Source organism: Hyperolius riggenbachi, chromosome 7 (genome assembly GCF_040937935.1).
Source record: "Hyperolius riggenbachi isolate aHypRig1 chromosome 7, aHypRig1.pri, whole genome shotgun sequence".
Classification (NCBI taxonomy): domain Eukaryota; kingdom Metazoa; phylum Chordata; class Amphibia; order Anura; family Hyperoliidae; genus Hyperolius; species Hyperolius riggenbachi.
The window spans coordinates 304,198,532-304,215,345 of record NC_090652.1 but is presented as its reverse complement, the minus strand read 5'-3'; the positions used below and the strand labels follow the sequence as shown (position 1 = coordinate 304,215,345).

General features: G+C 45.9%; 1 protein-coding gene across 1 annotated transcript in view; it reads left to right on the top strand.

Moving 5' to 3' along the window:
* The window catches only part of AAMP (angio associated migratory cell protein), a 36,349-nt gene that overhangs the window by 6,053 nt on the left and 13,482 nt on the right, over nucleotides 1–16,814 (top strand). The window contains exons 2-8 of the mRNA XM_068246115.1: nucleotides 495–683; nucleotides 4,303–4,455; nucleotides 7,558–7,677; nucleotides 8,309–8,448; nucleotides 9,286–9,430; nucleotides 10,345–10,428; nucleotides 14,801–14,916. Of these exons, the coding sequence (XP_068102216.1) occupies nucleotides 536–683; nucleotides 4,303–4,455; nucleotides 7,558–7,677; nucleotides 8,309–8,448; nucleotides 9,286–9,430; nucleotides 10,345–10,428; nucleotides 14,801–14,916 (906 nt within the window). The 5' untranslated portion in view covers nucleotides 495–535. The remainder of the gene's footprint in view (nucleotides 1–494; nucleotides 684–4,302; nucleotides 4,456–7,557; nucleotides 7,678–8,308; nucleotides 8,449–9,285; nucleotides 9,431–10,344; nucleotides 10,429–14,800; nucleotides 14,917–16,814) is intronic.

Sequence of the window (16,814 nt, the reverse complement as noted above, 5' to 3'; positions counted from 1 at the left end):
AATGTCTTTTTTCACTTCCCGACACAAGTCAGGAAGTGAACTCTTTGACCCGGAAAGGTATAAATACAATGTATTCTTAAAAGCACAAATGCAATTGCTGCAGAAATCGATTTTGAGTCATTGCACAAGCGCTTTTAGGGTGATTTTAAAAATCGCAGCCGCGTAAAAATAACCACAAAACGCGCTAGTTGTGAACACGCCCTAACAGCTCTGCTTTCAGCTGTCCTCCCCATAATCTAAGGCCAGTTTTGTGGGGGTAACAATCAGCTTGCCCGTATGGTTTAGGATGCAGGGGGAGTCCAGAGGTAACCCGAACACACACAGGGAGAACATACAAACTCCATGCAGATAGTGTCCTAACTGATCTCACACCAAGGACTCTAGCCCTGCAAGCTGTCGTATCAAGATAGACATTTATATTTTATATGTATTGTTTTAATTTGCGTGATGCGTTTTGTTATGTTTTGATGCTGAAACCTTCCCGCCATTTGCAGTGTTCACTCCCGTCACCCTGTGTCCCCGCCCTCACAAGGCCATGGAGGGAGCCGGTGCGGGCGGCGGTGGAGGGTCTGCGCCACCAAGCCCAGAGCCGGAGGAGGGCCCGGCCGCAGCCCAGGTGGAGTTCCACGACGATGAGGAGATCATTGAGGTGCTGGAGCTGAATGATGCGGAACCCAATGCAGGTAACTTTATTACTTAAAGGATACCCGAACTGACATGTGACATGATGAGATAGACGTGTATGTACAGTGCCTAGCACACAAATATCTATGCTGTGTTCCTTTTTTTCTTTCTCTGCCTGAAAGAGTTAAATATCAGGTATGTAAGTGGCTGACTCAGTCCTGACTCAGACAGGAAGTGACTACACTGTGACCCTCACTGATTAGAAATTCCCCTTTTTTTACCTCTTTCTTGCTCTCAGAAGCCATTTTCTGCTAGGAACGTGTTTTATTGTTGGAATTTCTTATCCGTGAGGGCTACACTGTAGTCACTTGCATGCCTGATATTTAACTCTTTCAGGCAGAGAAAGGAAAAAAAGGAAAAGGAACACAGCCTAGTTATGTGTGCTAGGCACTGTACATACACATGTCTGTCTCATGATGTCACTTTGGGCATCCTTTAACTTGCCTGTTGGCCAAAGCGAGAGAGACGCGACTGCAGTGTGCTGGAAACTGCCGAACCCGGACGGGAGAACACCGGGGAAACGCACCCCGCTCTGATTACCGCTCATGCGTTGCGTTTTTCCAGTTGACAAATGCACACACCTTAGTGTTCCCATTATAGTCAACAGGTGTGGGTGTAACTCCCTACCGATCTTACCCATTCCTGTTTCTGGATATTCATGTTGGTATTTATAATTGTTCATATCGAGTTTCAATAAATGTGACTGAAGTGTGTTAGACTGCTTGCGCCTCAGCGCCAAGATTTATATGTACTGTAAATTGTTGTGCTCATTTTCCATTAGCGCGTCTCGATTTTTGATGAGTTGCAATTGTCAGCTGCACGATTTTTGGTTCGATTGTGCTTCATTGTGCACAGCGCAGTCGTGGCAAGTGGAAAACGTAGGTTCTGCGATCGCACTTCCTAGTGGAAAAGCAGCCTTAGTGCCTTTTTCCACTACCCTGCGATTTGATTCCAACCGCAAAACGCAAGGTACATTAAACTAATGCAAACAACAGCGGCAATTTCCATTAGTGCGATCCGATTGCGATGTGATTTTGGTCCTAGCGCAATCATCGTCCTGACGCGTTTTGGATGCGATTGACCCCTACTATACTGAGTATAGTAGCTCAATCGCATGGTGGAAATTGAAACGCGATTACGATCGCATTTCATAGTAGAAAAGAGCCCTTAGACTTCTTGCACGCTGCATGCGATTCCAATTTGCAATTTTATTTTTCAATCTGTACTATGCTGTGTTTTTCTGCGTTTTTCTTCTTGCGTTGATCGCATCCAGGGAATATCAGAATCGCAAATCTGAATCTGAAATCGGATTTGCAATTTGCAGTGTGTAAGAGGACTAATGCTGGGAATACATGGTTAGTTTTTGAGGTGATTAGATGGCTCGATATATAATTTCCGACATGTCTGATCTCCCTTTCTATTTCTTTTGCCGCTCGATTTCTGATAGAAGTGAATAGAAAAAGATAAGAAAAATGAGCGGAAGACAAGAGAATTGAGCGGCAAAAACGATCGAGGAGAAACGCACGGCAGAAACGAACCGTGTATTCCCAGCTTAAGGCCTGGGACCCACTAGCAGCCTTTTCTAATTGCTTGTGATTTGTAAAGCTCTTGCTAATCTGATGTTATGGAGGATTTAAAAAAAAACAACATTGCTCAAGTGGGATCACACCCATAGCATTACATTAGCAACGGCTTTTCAAATGACAAGCACTTAAAAAAGCACTGCTAATTGGTCCCAGGCCTTACACCATTTTATGTGGTTTATATTTCTTTAATTATATTTTATCTATCCTCCCCTGGGAGTTCCTTTGAAGTTATTTCCCCAGTAACTGGTGGGGAAAAGAAAGTTAAACAAAGTAGTGTTTGCATATAAAACACAAACCTGCAGACATTTTTTTTCTATAATGTAAACAGACAGATTTGAAGGACAGCTATTGTAAAAATTTGTAAAATTGAAAATGCATAAAGGTACTTGCGTATTATCCCATCTAGCAGGACACATGTAAACAGATTGGCCTCAATTCACTAAGCTTAACGCCTGTCTTTAATAACTCTTCTAAACTGTTTTACAGTTATCACCATGGTGATATAATTGTGATAACTGTATAACAGCTCAGAAGAGTTATTAAAGACAGGAGTTAAACTTAGTGAATTGAGGCCAAATTGTCAGTTACACAGGCTGGGAAAGTGTACGCAACGTTTCTCCAACAGCTGATTCGTTACTACACAAATAAATGTGTTTAATCTTCATGTATTTAAAGAGACACTGAAGCGAGAATAAAACTCGCTTCAGAGCTTATATTCAGCAGGGGCATGTGTGCCTCTGCTAAAACGCCACTATCCCGCGGCTAAATGGGGGTCCCTTACCTCCCAAATCCCCTCCGTGGTGCCCGGGGATCTCTTCCTGGTGAGGCAGGGCTAATGGCTGCAGCCCTGCCCCATGCGCGTCTATCAGCATGTATCTCCGCCTCTCCCCTGCCCCTCTCAGTGTTCCTTCGCTGAGAGGGGCGGGGGAGAGGCGGCGATGCGCTGCTGATAGACGGCGCTGAGAGGCAGGGCTGCAGCCGTTAGCCCTGCCTCAACAGCAGTAAAATCTACGACCAAGTTGGTCGTGGTTTTTGCAGGGGGGGGGGGGATTTGGGAGGTAAGGGACCCCCGTTTAGCCGCGGGATAGCGGCGTTTTAGCAGGGGCACACATGCCCCTGCTGAATATAAGCTCTGAAGCAAGATTTATTCTCGCTTCAGTGTCTCTTTAATATACAGTACATTGCATTCATAGGAACTTTTCACTTCTGTCCACTAAGGGGTTCCACAGCACCTCTATTGAACGAGAATACAGGCTGCTTAGTAACAGCACTTCACATGGAACAGAGCAGCTGCTGTGTAGTAACGAATCAGCTGTTGGAGAAATGTTGTGTACACTTTCCCAGCCTGTGTAAGGGCTGGTTCACATGGGTGTCTGCTGAGCTTTCGCTTGTCGCCGCGTTAAAACGCTAGCGTTTAAAAGCTAGCTTCTGAAGGCTTTTGGGAAGCGTTCAAGGCTAGCAGTTCTGATCTCTGCTATTGTTTCCTGCCGTTTACCGCCTCTGAAAGCAACATGTTGCTTTTGAGACTAGACGCAACGCTGGGATCTACCGCCAGGCTTTCATGAAAGCCTGCAAAAGCCAGCCATAAACGCTCCCATTCACTTAAATGGGACGGCGGTAGATTCCAAATAACGCCGCATCTGAAACGCCGCATTAAAATCACGCTAAAAATCACAGCAATCGCGCAAATTGCATATGCAGTGATTTTTACCACAATTTTAATGAAAGTGAATGGGAGTGATTTTTAAAAAGCGCTCAGCAATCACAAGTGCTCAGAAAAGCGCTTATAGTCGGGATCCAGCCTTACTGTTGACTTCTGCATATACAGCCTTACAGCGCTGCGTAATATGTTGGCGCTTTATAAATACAATTAATAAATAAAAAAAATAAATACAGCCTGAACTCTTACATTCATTTTGTTTCTCTGGAGTAAAGCTCACTTTACCTGAGCCTGGTTTGCTGCATTTGTGGTTAGCTGACGAGAATGATTTTATAATAGAACTGTGTTAGCGGCTGCCATGTCTCTTCTCAGATGACCTTGCTGATGAGATGGAAGACGTGGATTTTGGTGATGAAGCTGAGGATGGGGAGATGAGGGATGAGGAGTGGGAGACGGAGGATGAGGGTGTGGAGGAAGGAGCTGAGCCTCATGATGACAGCGAACTGACCTTCTCCAAACACACAGGTGAGACGCGAATGCTATACCTACCCAATCCCTACCGAATCCCTACCGCCTTCTGCTCACCCTTCTGTAACATTCCACTTTACTAGATCAATCTAGCTTAAAGGGAACCAGAGATGAACAATTCACACAAAATAAACATATCAGTTGATAGCTTGTAAAGAATAAATGCTCTACCTGATAATTTTGCCGCTCTGGTGTGCCTTTTTGAGTGTTTTTTTAATCCATTATTGCTCTAGGAAAAATCCAATATGGCCGCTGGCTCATATCCCTTCTGCTTCCAGGTTATAAGCTGTTCTGGATGTGCTATCTAGCCTCTATTAGACTATAGACAAGCAGGGCTGCTGCAGCCTTTCATCTGTGTGCTTTCATTATTCTGCATTGCTGTGCAGCTGCCTGTAGGAAGTGTCTCTCATAGAAATTAAACTGCATACAGTAGATAATGACTGGCTGCACAGTGCACACAGATACACTTGTCTGTTTCAGAGCTTTCTCGGCAGCAGCAGCCCCTCCCATGTCATCAGAGCTCTAAGTATGCAAAGCAGGAAAGCTGAGCCATAAGGGGGCAGGCTTGGGCTTGAAAAGACTCCACAGAAGACTGACTCAGCTGTAATGATTCCAGGTCAAACCTAGACTGAATGCTCAGTCGGGGATTCTGATCACAGCTGATAACAGACAGATTAGGCAGAGAAGAATAAAACTAAAAGCATGGTAGGTGTTTACTGTCATGTTCCCACTAATAAATGTAATAAAATACGTGAGGGTGCTTCGTCTCTGGTTCTCTTTAAAGAGAAACCGTAACCAAGAATTGAACTTCATCCCAATCAGTAGCTGATACCCCCTTTCCCATGATAAATCTATTCCTTTTCACAAACGGATCATCGGAGGGGGGTCTGTATGGCTGATATTGTGGTGCAACCCCTCCCTTGGTGTGATGTCAGCGCCTCACAACTCTGAGGTCCTGATATCACACTGTGGGAGCCTTGTTGCATTGTGGGAAATAACAGCTGTTACCAACTGCCCAAAAAAAAAAAAAAAAAAAAAAAAAAAAAAAAAAAAAAGCAGCATCTCCTTCCAGTGACATCATCTACCAGCAGTAAAAATGTCACCATGTAATAAATGTCAGAATGTAAATCAGGGAGAGGAAAGATTTTACAATGGGCAAACACTGACTAAATCATTTATAAATAATTATTGTAACAAAATTTTGCCCTTTTTTTTATTACATTATTTTTACTGGAGTTCCTCTTTAACAAAGAACTTTACTACAAAAATTGTAGTGGGGTAAAAAGAAATCAATACATTGCAAAGCGAGAAGCTAAAAAATAGGAGAGATCAAGAAATGACTGATAATCGCCATGTAATTCATGTTTTGATTCATAATGAGCCTGCAGGTCATCATTTTTACTACTGGCAGGCGAGAAAACAACTAGACAGCGCCAACTGCTATTATCTATAACCACACCCACTAACAATGCGATTGGTTAAACGGTTGTTTATTTATAGACCTACATACGTGCATAGGGAGTGTGAGAAAACGCGGAAAAGCCGCCGCGTGTACTCAGAACAAGGCGGCTGATTCCGCGTCCTACGCGGCGGTCTGCACGCGTAGGCCTACATCCAGTAGTATGGCCGAACGCGGAGAAACCACCGCATGCCTTGATAGTGGTGCGGCGGATTCCACGTTCAGCGCGGCGAGTGCTTTTCAACACATGTCTGGTGTGGCTGGGACTGATAGTCCACACAGGTTCAGAAGGACGCGCGCGCTGAGAGGCAGAGCTTTTATGACAGCCAGAAGGGAGTCAGCTGACCAAGCCGGTCAGCTGACAATTCCACCACTTCCCATTGGTCCAGCACTTAGGGGAGGCCCTAGAGAGCGCCTTGCTATATATACTGGGTGCTGGTCATTCTCTGGTTGTCTGCCGTTGCGATCACTACGTGGTAGCACTCAGACCTGTTTGTCAGAATCTGTGTTATTCTCTAGACTAGTTCCAGGGTGTTGATGACTACGGAGCTCACACCCAAGACTAGGAATTAGCTTTACCATCCTGTTATACTTCAGACTAGTTCCAGGGTGTTGATGATCAAGGAGCTCACACCTATAGACTGGACATTGTTGATTATTTGTTATGACCTTCTGCTTTCCTGACCACTCTCCTGATCTCTGATTTGGTACTTCGCTATATCTGATACTCCGTTGCCAAACCTTGCTTGCCTTAGGATTCCGAGTCTGTCTCCTTCCTCTGTACCTAATCTGTCTGTCTGTTGCCGACCTGGCTTGTCTGACCTCGAGAACTATCTCCTCTGTTTAGAGATAGTTCACAGATCTGTCAGTGACACTTCACCATTGGTGTCACTCACACTCTGGTCCTTCCCATTCTCATCCTGACTCCTCCCCTTGGGGAGCCTCAGGCTTTTTGAAGGAGCCTGTTCTTTGGGCAGTATCTCTTACTGCCTTGCACCCTCTATACTGGTGCTCTCCTCAAAGTATTACTGTTGCACCAAACACTCATATTACTCAGGTGTCCAGAGGTTAGAGATATATCTGATTATCGGTGATACTGCAGATCATCAATAATCGGGTATATATCTGTATTCTCGGTGATACTGCAGATCACCGATAATCAGATCCTCTCTGTGTTACACCGATCGTTACAGGGAGATGCTGTTTGCTTGGCAGTTGGAAACAGACATTATTTCCCACAATGCAATAAGTTTCACAGAAAGAAAACTGAGGACCTAGGTCATGATCTCGCACTGTGGGAGGGGTTTCACCACTATCTACCATACAGAGGTATGGGGGGCAGGGTTTGGGCTATATTTGAGCTCCGGTCTCTCTGGAGGGGTATGGGGGGGGGGGGGCTGGGCTGCATTTTGAGCTCTGGCCTTTCTGGAGAGGGATGGGGGGCGGGGTATGGGCTATGTTTGAGCACCAGCCTCTCTGGACGGATATGGGGGGGTGGGGTTTAAGCTATATTTGAGCTTCGGCCTCTCTGGATGGGTATGGGGGGCAGGGTTTGGGCTATATTTGAGCTCTGGCCTCTCGGAGGGGGAGCCGCACCTGCCCTGACTGCTCTCACAGATGGAGTGTTCGTGTCTTTTCAGCCTCTGTCTTCTGTGTCAGCCTGGATCCGAAGGAGAGCTGCCTCGCTGTGACTGGAGGAGAGGACGACAAAGCCTATATCTGGAGAATAAGCGATGGAGAGACGCTGTTTGAGTGTCCGGGTAAATAGTAACTCCCCCATGATGTAATATAGATGGACCGCCTCTTTTGTGGGTGGGACACAAGCCGGGTATTCTTGAGCACATGTTCTGTATACATGAAATCATTAGATAACTTTGACCCAGCCTCTCTTGAAAGGGGACCTGAAGTGAGAGTCATATGGAGGCTGCCATATTTATTTCCTTTTAAGGAGGGATTGTCAGCCACAATTAAATTGTGTGTAGGTGTAATTTTACTATTTGGCACAAGATGTCCTCGCGCATTATTTCCTATAAGCGAACAATAAGTAAGCTAAATATGAAGTAATGCATGGCTGTGTTGCTTCGGAAGTGACACGGGCATCTCATTGATGCTGGCGATCACTGGGCACTAGAGGGGAGATGAATGGGAATGAAGTTAATCTAACGATCGGTGGCAGTAACTGCGGAAATGAGCAGGAGAGAATGTGGTAGCACCAGTTGAGAATCATCACTGTTTTTGACTGCAGACACAGAGATCAGCAGGACTGCCAGGCAACTGGTATTGTTTAAAAGGAATTAAATATGGCAGCCTCCATATCACTCTCACTTCTGGTGTCTTTTAAAGTTGCATTAAGTCTACAATCAATTTTATAACCTAACCTCTTCTCTTTAGGCCACAAAGACTCTGTGACATGTGCAGCATTCAGCCATGATTCCACCCTGGTGGCCACTGGAGATATGAGTGGACTACTTAAGGCTTGGAAGGTGGAGGGCGGACAGGAAGTCTGGTCATTTGAAGTCGGGGACTTAGAGGTGAGGAGTGGAAGTATAGCCGTCACGGAGGTCTGCATACACCACTTATCTTTATGATTTATTATTTTCTTAGATACTCGCGTATAAAGCTAATTATTCAGCGCAAAAAAATATGCAGAAGAGTTGCCCCCTCGGCTTATATGTGAATCAGTGGAACAGAACGGATGGTGGAGCAGGTTTTGTTACTGACAGAGGAGTGTAAGGATTGTGCACTAGTAATCCTGCTCTTACCAGCTGGCTCCCTGCTGTGTCCATTCCCCCATCCCCTGCAACATGGTGTGCAGAGTGTGCTGCTCAAGACTACCTGTGTTCCCTGGCTTGTGGGGCGGAGCATGCAGCAATGTGTCAGCAGTGCAATAATCGGGGATTCTTCCTGTGTGGCAATCGCTGTGTCTCAGATCTATGATGCCATCTAGTGGTGTCTTGACACACAGCTCTATCATCCTTGGGGTACATCTGGCTATGGAAAGGGGGACTGACTTGTACTAGGGGGAACATCTGACTACTTTGGAGAGGGCTATACTGAGGAGGGGCTTATTCATGAGTCAATCAATTTTTCCTGGTTTGTGATGGAAAATGTGAATGATCCATTTTCTGTAGTACTTCATAAGGAGTCTCATCCCTATGTGTTTCTCAGAGAGGCCCACAATCTATTGTCGATACCACACGGGCGTAACTATAAATCGCTGTCTTCAATCCAGTGACGCGTCAGATCTCCTCCTCCTCCATATAACATTTCTGTGCTCCATGTCTGTGTGCCCACACCCTACATTAATTTAATGTCCCACCAAGCAACACAATATCCTGGTCCAATGTCTCTTTTTTTTTTTCTTCCAGTGGCTGCAGTGGCACCCCTGTGCCCACGTCCTGCTAGCTGGCACCGCAGATGGCAACACCTGGATGTGGAAGATTCCCAGCGGAGAGTGCAAAACTTTCCAAGGACCCAACTGCCCTGCAACTTGTGGCCAGTTCCTGCCTGATGGTAAAGATGGGTTTTATTACAGCTCCTAGGAGTGGTAAAGACTCCACCCAATCAGAACTAGTATCCTGCAGGTCCCACCTAATCAGAACTAATATTCTGGAGATCCCACCCAATCAGAACAAATATTCTGCAGGTTCCACCCAATCGGATCTAGTATCCTGCAGGTTCCACCCAATCAGAACAAATATTCTGGAGGCCCCACCCAATTAGAACAAATATTCTGCAGGTTCCACCCAATTGGAACAAATATTCTGCAGGTTCCACCCAATCAGAACAAATATTCTGGAGGTCTCACCCAATCAGAACAAATACTCTGCAGGTTCCACCCAATCAGAACAAATATTCTGGAGGTCCCACCCAGTCAGAACAAATATTCTGGAGGTCCCACCCAATCAGAACAAATATTCTGCAGGTTTCACCCAATCAGAACAAATATTCTGCAGGTTTCACCCAATCAGAACAAATATTCTGCAGGTTCCACCCAATCAGAACAAATATTCTGGAGGTCCCACGCAATTAGAACAAATATTCTGGAGGTCCCACGCAATTAGAACAAATATTCTGGAGGTCCCACGCAATTAGAACAAATATTCTGGAGGTCCCACCCAATTAGAACAAATATTCTGGAGGTCCCACCCAATTAGAACAAATATTCTGGAGGTCCCACCCAATTAGAACAAATATTCTGGAGGTCCCACCCAATTAGAACAAATATTCTGGAGGTCCCACCCAATTAGAACAAATATTCTGCAGGTTCCATCCAATATTCCACCTAATATTCAACAGTTATACCTAATCAGTATGAACTTTCTGGAGGCTCCATCCAACCAGAGCTTATATTCTGCTCTGAGATGGGCTGTGGGTGCTTCCAATGTTACATTCTGTTGAGCTTTTTCTGTTTTATGCTATCCCAGGCAAGAAAGCAGTGGTGGGCTATGAAGACGGCAGCGTGAGGATTTGGGATTTGAAGCAAGGAAACGCAGTTCATGTTTTGAAAGGTAAAACTGAGCAATTGTGTCCTAGAGATTTTTTTTTTTTTACATTTTACAGTTTTTCGCTATACCGTGTTTCCCCGAAAATAAGACAGTGTCTTATATATATTTTTGCACCAAATGTTGTACTCTGGCTTATTTTCGGGGATGTCTTATATTTCTATGAACTCACTAGTTCCTGTGCTGTGTGTCCTCCTGCCTTCCCTACTGTGCCGCCTCTTCCTCTGCTGGGACCACCTCCTGTATGCCCCTGTGCCCCCCTTGTAGCTTTAGTGTCCTCATGGTGTACCCCTCAGTGTTCTCCCCAGAAATATTTTCCAGCCGGGTGGCATGAAAAAGTAGCCGGGTGGGGAAGTAAGGTTACGCAGGGTGCTGCTGGGTCAGAAAGTAAGGAAACGCTGAAAGGAGAGTGAGGGTCATACTGGCTGGGAAATCGCACTGGCTGGGGAGAGGTCAGCATCACACTGAGTGCTACTGGGTGGGACGATAACTTGTTCAAGAAACAAAAATAGCATTGCGAATACTCACAAAATGCTGTATGCAGTGCATTTCTGATTTTCATACAAATCGCAACTGCAGTGTGAATGCCACCATAGGGCAGCTTTGTCATAGCGATTCTCTGTTCGCTGGCGTACAGCAAAGCTCAAAAGGATTCCCTGAAAAGCACCTGTGTGAATGGGGCCTTAGTGCCATAGCCCCATCATCACATATATGACCTGACACCATTCACCATCCCTGCATGCCATGTATGTTACTCCTGCTGCTGCACACACTAGTTGCAGAGGAGTGCTGACTTAAAGCTGATCACACGGGCAGGCGACATGAGTGGTGAGAACTCCAGCGAAGACTTTGCAAAAGCCATGCTAGTTTAAAGGGGAACTGAAGTGAGAAGAATATGGAGGCTGCTATATTTATTTCCTTTTAAACAATACACATTGCATGGCAGCCCTGCTGATCTACTTGGCTGCAGTAGTGTCTCAATCAGACAAGAAACAGGCATGCAGCTAATCTTGTCAGCTCTGACAACAATGTCAGAAACACCTGATCTGCTGCATGCTTGTTCAGGGGCTATGGCTAAAAGTATTATAGGCAAAGGCTCAGCGAGGCTGTCGGGTAAATAAAGATGGCAGCCTCCTTATACCTCTCACTACAGTTGTTCTGTACAGCACAGTGATTTGTGAACATACAAGTATTTTGTCTGAACTCAATGGATGTATGTCTTTCTCAACCTAAATAACTAACTGCTGAGACAAAAAAAAGGCTAAACTTGATGTAAAATGCTGAACTAAACTTTTTGCCATTGCCCATACTGAAAGCTAGATAATACAGTGATGGAACTGAACTGAACAATTTGGGGTTAATGGCTAGCAAACCAAGTGTCAGCTTGTGATAAAGTGCAGAGACACAGGAGGCAGAATGAAAGCTGCCTTTTACAGCCTCTGTAAACCACTTATCTCTCTCACTGAATGCTCCAGAATAAAGAAACATGTTGATATGTTAATGTGCCACACTTCTTTGAGGTCTCCGACATTCTTGTGACCTGAAGGACCTGGGGAAGGGGGCATTGTACCTGCTGCTCTGACGGAGAGGAAGAGAAGAGCGTCTGTCCACTGTAGTAGCCAGCGGGAGTGACTCACCAAAAGATAACAAATCAAACCGCACATTATTTTCAGTGCGGACTCCAGCTGAAAGTTCCCTCGGTCTGCCTGTTCCTCTCTCTGCTATGAGATTTCCCCGCCCTTCCACGCTGCTGATAGGAAGGAAGGAGCTGAGGAGGAGGGCGGAGATGGTGTCTCTGCTTGCGTTCCAAGCTGTCATGTCTATCGTGCGGAGGAAAGAATTAATGATGCAGAAAGCGGCCAATCACAGCAGCCGGGCGGGGACAGAGATCTGGTGGGCGCTCCGCCCGGGTAATAGGCTCTGGGGAGAACACTGCCCCTCTGTATCTGGGTCCTCCTATCCCCTGTCATCCTGTGTTCCCTCATATCCTATGCCGTCTTCCACTGTCCCTTCTGGTATCTCTCTTTGTCCTCTTCTTTCCCCCAGCTCCATGCCACTGTGACTTTAGCTTCAACCTAGGGGGAAGAAGTACAACCACTTGTGTCTCTACTGGAGCCGATAGTCTTGCAGGTGGGACCATGGCTCTGTTATTAGGCCGATCACTGCACTTGCTGAGTAGCAGTGAGTGCAGTGATTGGCCCAATTACGGGGCTATGGTCCCACCCACGAGACCATGGTCTCTGGTAATAACACGTTCCCATACTTGTTTCTCTTACTGCCGCTAGGCCTTACTTTCGGGTAGGGCTTATATTTTGAGCATTCTTGAAAATTCCTGCTAGGGCTTATTTTGGAGGGATGTCTTAAATTCACTGCTCAAGTGTTTAGTTTTTTGTTTTGTTTTTATTAAGTATTTTGTTTAGCAGTAAAGAAATGTAAGGCCTGGTTCTCACACTACAATGCTTTTTAGTTCCTTTTCAGTGCATTGCTGGCGATCACTTAGGTGCTCTGACAATGAAACGTGACAGGTTCTCAGTAGAGCAAGTTTAATATTCCTAAAAGCGCAAATCTGGTACATGCAGCATTTTTATTTTTTTGTTTTAGATCGATTGCACTTGTGTCAAAATTATAGGAATGCCGCAAAATCGATTGTAAATCTCTGGACGGCGATTGACCAGAGCTTGTCTACCCATAACCATTTTCTGCTTTTCCCCTTGACCCGATCGGGTAAAAAAAAAAATTGTAAAAACTCAATATTTTTTTTAAAAAAATGTGCCGATTTACAAAATAGCTGTAAAGAAATAACTCCACCGGAATCACTTGATGAAGAAAATTGCTTATCGCGGGAGCAATAGAATCCTTTAACAAATGTTTTTCAGTGTGGACCAGCCCTCATTTAGGCCTCGTTCACAGCGATTTTTGATTTTTATTTATTTTTTTCCCTTTCCGGCGCTCGGGTGGGCGCTGCAGTTTTTGTAAAGTGCTTTAAAGGAGTTATCAGGCATCAGGAGTAAAATAAGGGATACTTACCCGGGACTTCGTCCAGCCCCAAGCTCCCAGCATGTCCCTCGATGCAGCTCTCCCCGCCTCCTCTTCTTCCCGGTCCGAGGTGATGACGTCAGGCCGACCTGGAGGTCGGCCTGTACTGTGCCTGCGCGAGCAGCGCTGGCAATCACAGCCACACGGATCGGAGCGTACTGCTCAGGTGCAGAACTACTGCACAGTACAGGCCGACCTCCTTTAACCACTTCACGCCCACAGTGCTAACCCCCCCCCCCCCCCCCAAAGACCAGGCTGTTCTCTGCAGTGCTGGGCTGTGCAGGCTTTTCAGCCACAACACAGCCCAGCTTAGGAGCCCAGCGATCGGACTCTCCTCCTTTTTTTTGTCCCTAAGGGAAGATGCCGCCGGAGGGGTCCGATCGCTGCGGCAGTTCGTATTTTTTTTTTCTTTAGCCTCTACGAGGCTCTCCTTCCCTCCTCCCCTCCGGCATCTGATTTGGAACAGGACGGCGATCTGTCCTGTTCCGCCTCTCATAGGCATCAGCCTATGAAAGGACGGCGCTCCCCGGCCAATCAGGGGAACGCAACGCTGTACACTGGTAAACGAAGGGGATTTCTTTCCCCTTACGTTTACAAGCAGCCTGCTAGCTGCGATCGGCAGGAAGCAGGCTATTCACGGAACTCCGTTCTGTGAAGCGGCAGGGAACGATCGCGCATGCGCGGACGTTTCCTGGGAAACTGCAGCCCCAGGACTTGACGCCAATTGACGTTAGGAGGTCCTGGGGCTTCCGCCGCGGTCACGCCCATTGGTGTGAGGCGATCTTTAAGTAGTTAAATAAGCGCATTTTCAGAACTATTGCGGTTTTTCACTCCATGACGCAAGTCAGGAAGTGAACTCTTTGACCCGGAAAAGAATAAATACAATGTATTTATTCTTAAAAGCGCGAAAGCAATCGCTGCACAAAGCGGTTTTCCTATACCTTCCATTGAGGCAAAATCGCCTCAAAAATGGCCCATGCAGCGGAAACAAACATCTCAGATGTGAACTCTGTCATAGGGAATTATTGCACAAGCGCTTTGAGGGTGATTTTGAAAATCGCCGGCGCTTGAAAAAAGGACAAAAACGCCCCTAGTGTGAACAAGCTCTGATTTGGTGCAACGCACACACCACTTTCTGAAGAATGGGATACCCTGAGATATTACTTGAGCTACTTGCCTGTCCGTTTTCTGCTAGTGGACAGGCAGGAAGGGGAGCATATACTCCGCAGCTATAGCAGGTTACCAGAGAGGGTAGCAGGCATTAATAAAACAGTGTGTTCAAATACGTTGGAAGAGAGTTTGGTGGCTGTTTGCTTTCATCACTTCCTGTTTCCTGTTGTAGGGGCGGATGGCCACACTGGGCCGCTGACTTGTGTCGCCTCTAATGCTGATGGGAGTTTAGTGCTCACAGGCTCTGTGGATTGTGATACGAAGATGGTGAACACGGCCAATGGAAAGGTGAGGGGTCCTTGTGGTGGCAGCCAATTCTGTAGTCTATAGAGACTGCGAGGGGATATCAGAGCTTCCTGTCATGTTTACAGATGTGTTGTTGTCTAAAGGTGCCCATACGTGACTCGATTTTCCACCGATAGATTAAGCAATTTACTTTATTGGGCAATCAACAATAGTGTGGTCAATTGACCGTTTGATTGACTAGTGGCCCACACACACTACAAGCGAGATCCAATGCAATTCTCCTTCACTAATCGAGCTGAACGATGTTGTGCTTCCATGCTCCGACACCAAAAATTGATATTTATCGATCAAAATCATGTGAACAGAAGCTGATTCCTTCACAGTTGACCAATATTTTCCATCCTGCCTGGTCGAGTAAATTGGTCACATTCGACCAGATATCTGCTAATTTCCATGCATCAAGCACAATGGAACGTAATCTAGATGCTGGATGACAATCAGGCATGTGTAAGGGTGGCGAACGACTAGATAAGCGACTGATAAGAGACCCACGTGACTGTTGGGCTGATATCGTGCATTTAGCTATGCGTGTACAACATCATTTAACCTCCTTGGCGGTATGGACGAGCTTAGCGCCGCTCAGGCCCCGCTGGGCCGATTTTTTTTTTCACAATTTTTTTACAAAAACACGCAGCAAGCACTTTGCTTGCTGCATGTTGATGACGACCGCCGCCGATGCGCCGCTACCCGCCGCGTTCAGAACGGGATTTCCTTACGTGGGTACGCGCCGGCGGCGATCGAGCGGTAAGGTCGGACGCCGCAGGGAGGCTAGCTACATGTTTTTAAAAAAAAAAATATAAAAAAAACTGCTGCGCCGCCACCCTGGCGCAGTTGATAGAACACCAGGGTGGTTAAATGACGCGCTTGTTTTGAATGCGGCCATGTCGTACAGTCCGTCAATTCTCTTGCGCATGTGGTATGTAAATGAGTTTGTTGATCAGTTGGTTGGTGCATAGAAATTACATGTAGTGTAAACTGTTTGCTGTGGGGTCAGTCATGTAGTGGTGAGGGTGGTGCACTTTGTTGGATGTGTTTATGTACCTTAACCACTTTGTCCTCCTTGACGTATCAAAACGTCAAGGAGGACAGGCGCGCTCCCGCGGCCGATCGCTCGAGTGCACGCGCACTCCCGGCCGCGGATTCGGTAGCCCAGGAATCAATGTATCGGGGTATGGTGCCCGATCACGGATTCCTCTCCCCCGCTGAAAAAGCGACAGCTTCTCTCGGAAGCTACGCTTTTTCTGAGACTATGTCCCTCTAAGCGTACATTGTACGCTTAGAGTGACGTCACGTAAACAAACTCGAGGTTGCCATCTTGTGGCCAAAGAGTAAAACTACATCTAAAAGTAAAAAAAAATTACACTACACAAATTTTTCCCTAAATAAAACACTATTTACTCCCCCCCCCCCCCCCCCCTCCCAAAAATACCCACATAAAATGTTTAATAAAAAAAAAAAAAACATTACAATTTAAAGACAAGACAAGACAAATAACATTTATATCGCGCTTTTCTCCTGGCGGACTGAAAGCGCGAGAGCTGCAGCCACTAGGACGTGCTCTATAGGCAGTAGCCGTGTTAGGGAGACTTGCCTAAGGTCTCCTACTGAATAGGTGCTGGCTTACTGAACAGGCAGAGCCGAGATTCGAACCCAGGTCCATTACACCATCCAGCCACCAAGCTGGAAAAAAAAAAACACATAAATATTTACCTAAGGGTTTAAACTATTTAAATATCTATGTAAAGATGAAATATTTCTATATATATATATTTTTTTTTTATAAGCTTGTAAATAGTGATGGATGCAAAACGGGAAAAATGCTCTTTTATTTCCAAATAAAATGTTGTCGCCATACATTGTGATAGGGACATAATTTAAAC